At 43.2% G+C, this 13,470-nt stretch overlaps 1 protein-coding gene across 15 annotated transcripts in view; it reads left to right on the forward strand.

Moving 5' to 3' along the window:
* Positions 1-13,470, forward strand: part of SLC39A11 (solute carrier family 39 member 11) — a 563,219-nt gene that overhangs the window by 353,967 nt on the left and 195,782 nt on the right. For all 15 annotated transcript variants that reach the window (XM_073005074.1, XM_037993737.2, XM_037993738.2 and 12 more), the window contains one exon: positions 9,187-9,357. In XM_073005074.1, coding sequence (XP_072861175.1) covers positions 9,187-9,357 — 171 coding nt within the window. The remainder of the gene's footprint in view (positions 1-9,186; positions 9,358-13,470) is intronic.

Here is a 13,470-nt window from a genome sequence, read left to right on the forward strand (position 1 = left end):
ACAGGAAATCAAACTATTCCTGTTTGCAGATGGCATGATTCTATATCTAGAAAACTCTATAGTCTTGGCCTAAAAGCTTCTTTAGCTGATAAACAACTTCAGCAAAGTGTCAGAATATGCAAAGTGTCAGTATACAAAATCACTGTGCAAAAATCACTAGCATTTCTATATGCCAACAATAGCCAGCCAAGCTGAGAACCAAACGAGGAATGCAATACCATTCACAATTGACCCCAAAGGAATATAATACCTAGGAATACAGCTAACTAGGGAGGTGAAGGATCTGTACAAGGAGAATTACAAAACACTGCTCAAAGAAATCAGAGATGATACAAACAAATGGAAAAACATTCCATGCTTGTGGATAGGAAGAATGAATATTACTAAAATGCCCATACTGCCGCAAAGCAATTTACAGATTCAATGCTATTCCTATCATACTACCAATGACATTCTTCACAGACTAGAAAAAACTATTTTAAAATTCATATGAAACCAAAAAGGAGCCCAAATAGCCAAGGCAATCCTAAGCAAAAAGAACAAAGCTGAAGGCATCACATTACTCAACTTCAAACTATACTATAGGACTACAGTAACCAAAACAGCATGGTACTGGTATAAAAACAGACACATAGACTAATGAAACAGAATGGAAAGCCCAGATATAAGGCTGAACATCTACAACCATCTGATCTTTGACAAAGCTGACAAAAATAAGCAATTGGGAAAGGACTTCCTATTCAATAAATAGTGCTTAGATAACTGGTTAGCCATATATATAGAAATTAAACTGGATCCCTTCCTTACATCATATACAATCAAAGAAACTATCAACAGAGTAAACAGACAACCTACAGAATGGGAGAAAATTTTTGCAAACTATGCATCTGACAGGTATAATATCCACCATCTATAAGGAACTTAAACATATTACAGGAAAGAAACAACCCCATTAAGGAGTGAACAGAGGACATGGACACTTTTCTAAAGAAGACATAGACGTGGCCAATAAGCATATGAAAAAAAAATACCAACACCACTGATCATTAGAGAAATGCAAATCAAAACCACAATGAGATACCATCTCACACCAGTCAGAATGGGTATTATTAAAAAGTCAAAGAATAACAGATGCTGATGAGGTTGCAGAAAAAAGGGAATGTATACACTGTTGGTGGCAGTGTAAATTAGTTCAACCATCATGGAAAGCAGTGTGGCAGTTCCTCAAAGTGCTAAAAACAGAACTACTATTCAACCCAGCAATCCCGTTACTGGGTTTATACACAAAGGAATAGAAAGCATTCCACCGTAAAGACACGTGCACATCAATGTTCACTGCAGCACTATTCACAATAGCAAAGACATGGAATCAACCTAAATGCCCATCAGTGACAGGTTGGATAAAGAAAATGTGGTACATATAAACCATGGAATACTATGCAGCCATTAAAAAAAGAATGAGATCATGTCTTTTGTGGGAACACAGATGGAGTTCGAGGCTATTATCCTTAGCAAACTAACACAGGAACAGAAAACCAAATGCCAGTTGTTCTCACTTACAAGTGGAAGTTAAATGATGAGAACTTGGGGACACAAAGAAGGGAACAACAGACACTGGGGCCTACTTGAGGCTGGAGGGTGGGAGGAGGGAGAGGATCAGAGAAAGTAACTATTGGGTACTAGGCTTAGTACTTAGGTGACAAAATAATCTGTACAACAAACCCCCGTGACATGAGTTCACCTATAGAACAAACCTGCACATGTAGCCCTGAACCTAAAATAAAAGTTTAAAAAAAAAAAAAAACAAAAAACCAATGTGGTGTCTCACGCCTGTAATCCCAGCACTTTGGGAGGCCGAGGCAGGTGGATCACCTGAGGTCAGGAGTCTGAGACCAGCCTGGCCAACATGGTGAAACCCCGTGTCTACTAAAAATACAAAAATTAGTCGGGTGTGGTGGTGCGTGTCTGTAGTCCCAGCTACTCTGGAGGCCGAAGCAGGAGAATTGCTTGAACCTGGGAGGCAGAGGTTACGGTGAACCAAGATTGCGCCACTGCATTCCAGCTTGGGTAACAGAGTGAGAATCTATTTAAAAAAAAAAAAAAAGTTTTAATACTGAAAGAGACAATTACCTGAGAGATTAGCTTTCAGGATCATACTATATAGTTCCTTAAGGAAAGCAGGTAATACTTTTTTTTTTTTTTTTTTTTTTTAAAGGCCTTATAATGTCTTGAGGAATCTCGAAAAGGAATTTTAAAATTTGAGGCTAAATCTCCAACTTAGCCAAGGGGATACGTCTGTCTGATGTATAATAATACCTGTTACTCTCAGCTAGGACTTATTGACAAACCTAAATGGATCACAGGAAAATTACCAGTATCTGTAAAGAATTAGCTGATCATATTACTATTTAAAGAGGCCTCATTTGGGCAGTGGGCATCTTACAAAAGAGGAAAGAAATATGCCTGAAACTCTGAAAAATGTTCCACCTCACTTGTAGTCAAAGAAATACACATTAAGCGAAATGTCATTTCCCCCGTAAATAAATACATTTATTTCAAAATGAGAAATACCAGGGCTAAGAAGTGGCATAGTGGAAATTGCACACTGTTCATGGGTAAGTGACACAGCCTTCCTGGAAATTTATTAGGCAATTGTGTCATGGCCCTTTGATCAGCAGTTGAACTTCCGGGAACTTTATCCAAATTCTAATTGTTTGTATAATTAAAAGTTTTACAATGATATTTATAAGAAAAAGAGTCTAGAAATAGCTGAAAAGTCCAATGACGTGAGAATGTAAATAATAATTTGTGTTACCTGAAACTATACTGATTCTTTGAGAAACAAGAAGGCAGGGACAATATAAGTTGATCCCCTTCTATTCTGCTTTTGATTGGCCTTTGGTTTTGTTTGTGTATACATGTTACTTAGTGAATATATGTTGCTGGCCACTCTTCCTTTTGTTTTGTAACGGGGGTTTAGAAAGCGTTTTTCCAGGGATTTGATGCTTTCTGCACTTAACAAATGACGATTTGCCATTTGTGCTAATCCAGCCAAATCATCTCCAATGATATCGTGGGAATGTTGAGAAAGCTCTCTCTTGGCTAGTGCTCTGTTCATTAGCATTGCCGTATTCATCGGAGGCCTGCGATTCCATCACTGGGCCCATTAGATTTAGCCGGTTACACCATCTCAGGGACCACGTTCATTCTGTGTTGCTGGTGTGATTGGGCCCATGGGCTATGAAAACGGAGGTTAACTTGGCATTTATCTAGCAAGATGTTCTCAGTCTGAGGTTCTTGAATCCATAAGGACCCAACAATTATTTCAAAATGATCTGTGTAGTTTTTTGCTGGATTGTAAACTTTGCTGTACTTTCAAAGGCGGCTGCTGATCCAAGATGGTTTGGGGTCATTCACTAGAGGACTTCAGAGACTTCTGCTCTGCAGGGAGGAAGCCAGACCTCGAAGGGCAGAGGCTTACCTGGGCAGCAGGGTTTGCTCATGGCCCCTGGGCTTGTGCCTGTAAGACCTGTGTCTGCTTTTCTCCATCCTGTGATGTTTTGTGACCATAATCATGTCCTCTGTTTTGGGGAAGAGGAAATCAGGGAAGCGGATGCATCAGAAAAGGTCACCTGGTGATTCTGTGGGAAAAGTGAGCCTGGGACTTTTCTGTCTGTTTCATTGTCATCCTCACTCTTACATGTAGCACTGTGGTTCCTTTCCAGGAAAGACGGAGTGGGAAGGATGAGAGGCTGAGCCCTGGCGGTGGGTCCTTTCTTTGTGTGAATTCTTAGATGCTTAATTACAAATTAAAAAATAAAATTGTAAGGATGGGCAACCTTTTTTCCTAACAACAAAGAATCTTTTCATTCTCCTTCCCAAAAGAAGTATAAGCCCGTGCTGCGGGTTTAGCATGGGTAAATATTTTCTGCTTGCAGCTACTTTATGCTTAGAAATAGTAGGTCTAATGGGTTAAGAAATACTACTATTGGCTGGGCGCGGTGGCTCAAGCCTGTAATCCCAGCACTTTGGGAGGCCGAGACGGGCGGATCAGGAGGTCAGGAGATCGAGACCATCCTGGCTAACACGGTGAAACCCCGTCTCTACTAAAAAATACAAAAAACTAGCTGGGCGAGGTGGCGGGCGCCTGTAGTCCCAGCTACTCGGGAGGCTGAGGCAGGAGAATGGCGTAAACCTGGGAGGCGGAGCTTGCAGTGAGCTGAGATCCGGCCACTGCACTCCAGCCTGGGCGACAGAGCGAGACTCCATCTCAAAAAAAAAAAAACTACTATTACAAAATGTTTCAGATTTGTCTGTAAGTAAGAATGATTATAGATACGAGATTTCCTCTGAGTCTTTCCCCACTCTGGTCACAGGCAATGAGAGCTCACCAGACTCCCTTTCTCACTGCAGCAACTGCTCCCACTACCTTTTTTGGTAAGCCATGAGCAGTTCAGCCTTTGCTCCACCCCTCCCACCCGCTTCATCCCCAGTCAACCATGAGGCCCTAGTTAAAAGAGGGGCTTCTGGAGGCAAAGATGCTGAGTCGACTCCTGAGTCCACTGCAGACTGGCTGTGTGACCTGGGACCAGTTACTCTGCCTCTCTGTTCTTCAATTTACTCATTCGTTAAAGGGGATTAATCTCTACTTCATGGGGCTTTTGTAAGGATTGAGGACTCATTGAAGATAAGTTCCCAATATTACCTGTGAACCGGTGTCTCTGATGTTGTTTTGCTTCTGTGTTTGACATTGGCTATTTCATCCCTAAATGAAATAGTCCCCCTTCTATTCCTCCTTCCCAAATCCCACTTCAAAAGTGCCCAAACCTTTCCCATTTCAAGAAACCTCACGAGGTTCTTGTCACTCTGGCACACCCTCACATCCCACAATGTGCTTGGCAATTGCCTCCGCTAACGGATCATCCTTTTCCCACGCGCTAGCATTTTACTTGATGGGTGTGATGGTTGAACTAGCCTTACCAGGAGAGGCAAGAAAATTCATTGCTCACGACGCATCATACTCTGTAATGATTTATTTGGACTAATCTTCCTTGTTGCAGACTCATTAGTGGCTGTCACCAAATGGTGGCTTATTTAACTTTCACAAGGACGTGAGGCATTCACACCCTCCTGTTTCCTACTAGGGAAGGCATTGACGTCAGTTTTCACACACTGGAAGCCCGGGGCCAGGCGTGCGTTTTAATTTTGAGGAAGAACTCTTTATGCTCCTTGATGTTCCTATGAAACACAAGCCTAGCGCTAGAATTTGCTCGTGGTGCCTCTGAGGTCTGTTGTTCTCTGTGCAGCATCTGGAGGAGATTCAGAGTAGGATCCTTTTGTGACATTGACAAAAACAAGTGCAACCATTGGTGATTGTTACAGTGTGTTTTACCCCTTAGATTGGAGGGAATTTATGTGTGTCTTCCCTGTCTACCCTCTCTTAAATTATAAAATCCCCAAGGGGCCAAGTGCAGTGGCTCATGCCTGTAATCCTAGCACTTTCGGAAGCCAAGGCAGGTGGATCGCTTGAGTCCAGGAATTCGAGACCAGACTGGTCAATGTGGCAAAACCCTATCTCTGAAAAAAAAAAATACAGAAGGCTGGGCGCGGTGGCTCATGCCTGTAATCCCAGCACTTTGGGAGGCCAAGATGGGTGAATGACGAGGTCAGGAGATCGAGACCATGATGCAATCCTGTCTCTACTAAAAATACAAAAAATTAGCCGGGCGTGGTGGCGGGCGCCTGTAGTCCCAGCTACTTGGGAGGCTGAGGCAGGAGAATGTCAGAACCCGGGAGGCGGAGCTTAAAGTGAGCCGAGATTGCACTACTGTACTCCAGTGTGGGTGACGGAGCGAGACTCCGTCTCAAAAAAAAAAATACAGAGGTTAGCTGGGCATGGTGGCATGCACCTGTAGTTCTAGCTACTCAGGAAGCCAAGGTGGGAGGATTGCTTGAGCCTGGGAGGTGGAGGCTGCAGTGAGCCAAGATTGTACCACTGCACTCCAGCCTGGGCAACAGAGTGAGACCCTGCTCAATCAATCAATCAATCAATCAAAAGTCTCCAAGAGAAGAGATTTTTCTTTTGGCCTCTATCAACTCTCACTAGAGAGCGTCTAGCGCAGGCCTGTGTGCTCAGACCAGACACAGGAAATCAGGAGTCTTTGCTGACTGACCTAGGAGAAAGCTGAGGACCCTCTACCATGACCCAGGTTAGTTCATGGACATCTCTCGGGGACTCCTTTGCTCATGTCTTTAGCGTCTGTGAGCTTGAAATCCCAGATGTTAGTTCAATTTCTCGACCAGCATCTGCAGCCTGAGTCATCTACATATTGTCTACTGGAAATCTATAAAACCCCCTCCCCGCTTGTGTGCACCATTTGGAATCAGCAGCCGCCTTTGAAAGTACAGCGAAAGTTACAATCCAGCAAAAAATACACAGACTATTTTGAAATAATGGTTGGGTCTTTATGGATTCAGGAACCTCAGACTGAGAACGTCTTACTAGATAAATGCATACATACACGAAGGAGATCTAATATCTCAGGATGTCACTGAGTAGCAGTTGTATGCACCCGCACGCACATACACATACATACATGCACACACACACATACATGCATACACATGATGTGGATACCGCACAATGAGTGTGGAGCTTCGCCTCGTGTAAATACTGTCTGGGAGGAGTTGTTATCCAATTGAGACAGCTGAATTCTCCACAGGCTGGTGTTGTGAGTCAGGGCTACTGACCAATGGAGGACTGGCATCCTTGCATTGTGGAGGATCAAAGACCTCCCTTTTCCTAATGGAACTGAGATTCAGCTGTTAATAAGAGAGAAATGATTGGGAGCTGGGGAGGAGTGCGTCTACTTGCCTTGTACTTTCTTACTTTCCAATCTGTACTTATATGATTTGAGTAAATAAATACAAAATGATTTTCTTTTTTTCTTTTCTTTTCTTCTTCTTTTTTTTTTTTTTTAAGATGGAGTCTTGCTCTGTTGCCCAGGCTGGAGTCCAGTGGCGTGATCTCGGCTCGCTGCAAGCTCCACCTGCCAGGTTCACACTACTCAGCCTCCGTAGTAGCTGGGACTACAGGCACCCACCACCACGCCCGGCTAATTTTTTGTATTTTTAGTAGAGATGGGGTTTCGTTGTGTTAGCCAGGATGGCCTCGATCTCCTGACCTTGTAATCTGCCTGCCTCGGCCTCCCAAAGTGCTGGGATTACAGGTGTGAGCCACCGCACCCGGCCACAAAATGATTTTCAAAAGAAATTTTTTCTTTTAATGTTTTTTAATTTATTTAAGCATTAAAGGCTTCATGAATTAGGCAGCATTCAAAACTAGAAGACATTCAGAGAGCTCTGCCTTTTTTGAAGTTCGAGCAGGAAATAAAGTATAGAAATAGCTTAATTGGTTACAGTTAGGCATTTACCTTATTTGGACATAGTCTAATCAGTTGACTGCCTGTGGTTGGCTGAAGTTTGGCTACCTGTGATTGGTTGAAGCTCGGCTGCTTGTGATTGGCTGAGATCTAGCTATCCTATTACAAAAAATATATACTCCTAATGAGATTTTCATTTGTATACATACTAAGTTAGGCTGTAGTTCACTATGAAGCAACTCAAAGTACAGCCTCAGACCAACAGTCTCCTGCTTATTTAATTTAACAGACATGTGAGTTATGTTTGCTGGGTTATTTTCTCTCCCAATAGAAGGACCCTTCTTTCTCTCTGTGCCATCGCATGTTTAAGATTCACTCAAGACCCATTTCCTCTAGAAAGTCTTCCCCAGAAATCCATCCCATGCTGTGAACTGAAGGCTGGATGCTCTCTCCCACTCTTGTCCTCGCAATTTCAGATCCACGCAATTTGCCTCTATTATGAATAAACAAATAGCCCAGGGGACCATGGATATTTAGGACAAGCTGGTTGTAAGAATGACATCCTTCCAATATAAGCCAATTTGTAAAGGCATTTTTAAAAGGAAGGTTTGCTCAGGAAACCCAAGGGGTGGGTGCTATGGGTGGCCTATGAATGTCTTCGGCACGTGGGCTGCAGTTCTGCCCTTCTCTCTCCTTCGCTCGGGCTGCCTGGTTTCCCATCTCTGCTTGTTGATGTATATCTGATTCCTTCTGATTGTCTGTCCAGCCGCTTCCCTCATTCCACTGTGGCAGAGCTGCTCGCACATCATGTGATTTTTCAGATTCAACTTGCACGTTGGAGTCACCAAGTCTCCCTGGGGAGGGATTCTGATTGGCTGAACCGCATCTGAATTGGTTCCTATAAATCAGTATGACCAGGAGAGCAGGGTCACATATTATGTAATTCTGCAGGGCCATGGGAGAGGGAACATGATAGTAACAATAACCACTGATACAATCAGCACTTAGTACATTCTAAGCACTTTCAGACATTGTTGCATTTAATCCTCACAAAACCCTTATGACCTAGGTAATCCTATTATTCTAGTTTTATGAATCAGGAAACCACAGCACAGGGAGGTGACATAACTTGTTTGGCACTACACAGCTGACCAGTGGCTGAGTCAGGAAGGGAAGCAGGCAGCATGGTTCTGGAATCTGTGTTTCTAATCATGACTCAACATTGCTTGTCTTAAGCATTGCTAGGATACCACATCTTCGTCTTTTTTATCCTTCTTGGTACCTATGCATTGGGCACTGAATGCCTATTCAGTGATTTCTTTTTCTTTTTCGAGACAGGGTCTTACTCTGTCACCCAGGCTGAGGTGCAGTGGTGTGATCACAACTCGCTGCAGCCTCAACTTTCGGGGCTCAAGCCATTCTCCCATCTCAGCCTCCCAAGTAGCTGGGACTACAGGTGCATACCACCATGCCCAGCTAATTCTTTATTTTTATTTTTCGTAGAGATGGGATCACGCCATGTTGCCCAGGCTGGTCTCGAACTCCTGGGCTCAAGCCTGCCTCAGCCTCCTAAAGTGTTGGGATTTCAGGAGTGAGCCACCATACTCGGCCTAGTCAACGAATTGTTCGCTGAATGAATGGATGCCTGAGTGAATGAGAGAACACACAGAACCTTGCATAGTCTACAGGAAGTTCGGGGGTAGAAGCTTCTTCCTGCTGTAGCTTGCTGGAGAGTTAATGTGCCCATGTTCAAAGCGCTCTCTTTCCCCATCTCTCTCTCTCTCTCTTTTTTTTTTTTGCTCAGACAAGAGTGAAAATGGTGAGGCGTATCAGAGAAAGAAAGCAGCAGCCACTGGCCTTCCAGAGGGTCCTGCTGTCCCCGTGCCTTCTCGAGGGAACCTGGCACAGCCCAGTGGCAGCAGCTGGAGGAGGATCGCGCTGCTCATCTTGGCCATCACTATACACAACGTTCCAGGTGAGGTCTTGTCCGTGAGCGCGCCAGCCACTGCCTAAAGGTGAAGTCATTTGTCAGCACAATTGTCTGGCTGGAAAAGGGGAATGGGCAGCTGTGACGTGGGTCCTTCTTGGAGGGGAGTGAAGGTGGCAGTACAAATCTTTCTTGACTTTATTTTTTGATCATCAGAGCTTGATCATCATATGTGAAAACTTCCCATTCCAGTTCATTTAAACAACTTTCACTTCCTTTTTTTTGACATATGAGTTACCAAGTTATTTGGAGTGTAAATTCATAACTGTTACATGATTGCTGTGGAGGGTGTCTTTTATAAATACTGGATGTCTCTGGTTCTGCTTAATGCTATTTGAAAATATAGTTGACCTTTGAACAACACAGATCTGAACTACGTGAGTTCACTTACACTCAGATTTTCTTCCACCTCTGCCCCGCTGAGAGAGGAATACCAACCTCTCCTCTTTCTCCTCTTCCTCAGCCGACTCAGTGTGAAGATGAGGAGGATGAGACCTTTATGATGACTCCCTTCCACTTAATGAATAGTAAATATATGTTATCTTTCTTACGAATTCCTTAATAATATTTTTTTCTTGAGATTGCTGTAAGAATACAGTTTATAATACATATAACATTCAAAATCTGTATTAATTGACAATGTTATTGGTAAGACTTCTGGTCAACAGCAGGTTATTCGTAGTTAAGTTCTGGGGAAGCCAAAAACTCTATGCAGATTTTCTGCTGCACAGGAAATCAGCATTCCTGACATCTGCATTGTTCAAGGGTGAACTCTATTGAGTTCAGTATAATTTGGCACTGATAATTGCCTTACCTGCCTTCTTTATGTAGGCACCTTTCTGAAATGTTCTTACCAATCCTTTCCTATTTAGCATTTTAGAGTAATTTCTTTTATGTCTTTTTTTTTTTTTTTTTTTTAAGACAAGAGTCTTGCTCTGTCCCCCAGGCTGGAGTGCAGTGGAGTGATCTCGGCTCACTGCAACCTCTGCCTCCCGGGTTCAAGCGATTCTCCTGCCACAGCCTCTCGAGTAGCTGGGATTACAGGCGTGCACCACCATGCCCGGCTAATTTTTTGTATTTTTAGTAGAGATGGGGTTTCACCATGCTGGCCAGGCTGGTCTTGAACTCCTGACCTCAGGTCATCCACCTGCCTCGGTCCTGCAAAGTGCTGGGACTACAGGCATGAGCTACCACACTGGCCTGTTTTATGTCTTTAGATGTATTTTAATTGGAAACAAAGGACATATTAATGCCTTATTTCAAAAATAATGAATGCTTCTTTTAGAGCAACTAGAAAACATGATTAAGCATAGGAAATGATAGATATTTTTAAAAATAAATAAATTGAGGGAACCTGAGCAATTTGAGATGCATTTTGAAATTCCAACTCTCTCACTTCCTAACGAGATTATCTTGACAAATTGCTTGAAATCCCTGAACCTTGGTTTTCTCATCTAAGAAATGGGGATAATGCCACAAGTGGCTTATTCTGAGAATTAAATGAGATGCTACATATACACACAACTTTCAGTACAGTGCTTGGGACATATGAGCACTTGAAAAATGGGAGCCATTGTTGGCATCAGTGATACTCCTGCTGCCTCTTCAGCCATGATTTCCTTGATCTCGAGATCTTAAACATGCTGATCCACCTTTTGTGGTTTGGGAACTCGAGCTTGAGCAATAATCTTCCCCAGGGAACATCCTTGGGTGGTACATTTTCTGAGTCCTTGCAGAGTTCATGGTGTCAATCTGTTATTCTAATACACGAGCAAGAACTTGGCTGGGCAGAGCTTTCTAGTCATGACATTTTTTCTCTTCAAACCTTCTGCAGATGTTGATCCATTGTCTTCTAGCTTTGGTATTATGGAAGCAAAAAGCACGGCCACACTGAGTCTGTTCCTCTGTATAACTTGATGTTGTTTTGCTTGCACAATGAAGACTCTTTTTGGTCATCTTTAAAGAGTGAAAATTCTAATATATATTATATATTCTAGTATGTATTAAATCTGCCTAAAGCACTATGTGTTTAATTACTTTTTACGCTCAGATATTTCTCTAGATAAGAAGCGCATTCCTCTGTTATTTCTATTCTAACCTTAGGCATTTGTACCATATGATCATAGGAAGGCCCGTTTTCCCAGTATTTTCATCAGTATATGTGTCTCCCTCATTCCCCTCTTGACCCTTGTCTTTTAGTGATGAACAAACTTTTTTTAGTTTGTTTTCCAATTTTTATTTTTATTATTTATTTATTTTTTTAATGAGACAGAACCTCACTCTGTCACCCAGGCTGGAGTGCAGTGGTGTGATCTCAGCTCACTAGAGTCTCCACTTCCCAGTTCAAGCGATTCTCCTGTCCCAGCCTCCCGAGTAGCTGGGATTAAAGATGTGTGCCATCATGCCCAGCTAATTTTTGTATTTTTCGAAGAGATGGGGTTTCACCATGTTGGCCAGGCTGGTCTTGAACTCCCGGCCTCAAGTGGTTAGCCCACCTCAGCCTCTCAAAGTGCTGGGATTATGGGTGTGAGCCACAGCATGTGACCCTGTTGGTTTTCCAGATCTCGGTATTCAGTATGCCTTGAGATAACGGTGGGGTCTTATATGGAACTCCCTGCACAAAGATGACCAAAGTGGGTTAGCCTTGGTGGAAGACCCTGCTCATGCACACCCAGTATCTTTTTTTTTTTTTTTTTTTTTTTTTTGAGATGGAGTCTCGCTCTGTTGCCCAGGCTGGAGTGCAGTGGCCGGATCTCAGCCCACTGCAAGCTCCGCCTTCTGGGTTTACGCCATTCCTCTGCCTCAGCCTCCCGAGAAGCTAGGACTACAGGCCCCTGCCACCTCGCCCAGCTAGTTTTTTGTATTTTTTTGGTAGAGACGGGGTTTCACCGTGTTAGCCAGGATGGTCTCAATCTCCTGACCTCGTGATCCACCCGTCTCGGCCTCCCGAAGTGCTGGGATTACAGCACACCCAGTATCTTAAAGAGCTCATTGGAAGACCCCTTGGTCCCCTGCAGAGGACTGCTTAAGAGCCGTGACGGCCACTTTTAGCCTGTTAAGTGCTAATAGAGAGGAAAGGTTACTTGTTTTTCATTCATAATAGTAGCTGTCTTTCCGCCATTTATGACCCCTTCTTTAACCAACTGAGCAAGAGTAAAGATCTGCCCAGTGGGTTTAGTGTTAAATAAGGTGTAAATTATGATGACTATTTCTCTGAAGAACAAAAATGTGGTCTAAGGTCCAGACTTTATAGTAATGGACTGAGTACCCAACTTCCCTCTAATGAACCCTTTTCTCTACCACACCTGCCACTGTACTTGGATGATTCATTATGCTCAGCTGGAATCATTTGCTGGCTCATCCCGATAGAATGCCAGGCTGGTTCAGAGTTTACTTTCTCAAATGTTTGTTGACTACGGTGACAACTTGGAATAAAGCCAGAAACAGTAGGAAGATGTGTGGAATGACAGCAATATTTCTTGATCCTAAATGAGCATAAATTAAAATCTTCTTCCTTGACAGGAGACCCTCTTCTGTGTCTTTGGAGTTTCTAAGTTCAGCCTTTGTTACTTTTATGGTGATGCAAAAGTATCTTTCGAAAGAAGGATTGGGGCCGGGCACAGTGGCTCATGCCTGTAATCCCAGCACTTTGGGTGGCCAAAGTAGGCGGATCACTTGGGGTCAGGAGTTTGTGACCAGCCTGGCCAACATGGTGAAACCCCGTCTCTACTAAAAATACAAAAATTAGCCGGGAGTGGTGGCGCATGCCTGTAATCCCAGCTACTCGGGAGACTGAGGCAGGAGAATCACTTGAACCCAGCAGGCAGAAGTTGCAGTGAGCTGAGATTGCATCACTGCACTCCAGCCTGGGTGACAGAGCGAGACTCTGTCTCAAAAAAATAATAAAATAAAAAATAAATTGAAATGAGGATTGAGTGCCTTCTAGGAATCTCAACTGAGTTAGATTTCACCAGAAGCATGGTGTTAATAATCACTGGTTTCAGTAAATTGGAGGACAGCTGGCTTGCCTGGATGGAGAGGTTTGAAGGGACGTTTCTTTCCCAGTCTTGTATTTTATTTATTGTATTTGAGTATTGTATT

Source organism: Chlorocebus sabaeus, chromosome 16, assembly GCF_047675955.1.
Source record: "Chlorocebus sabaeus isolate Y175 chromosome 16, mChlSab1.0.hap1, whole genome shotgun sequence".
Classification (NCBI taxonomy): Eukaryota; Metazoa; Chordata; class Mammalia; order Primates; family Cercopithecidae; genus Chlorocebus; species Chlorocebus sabaeus.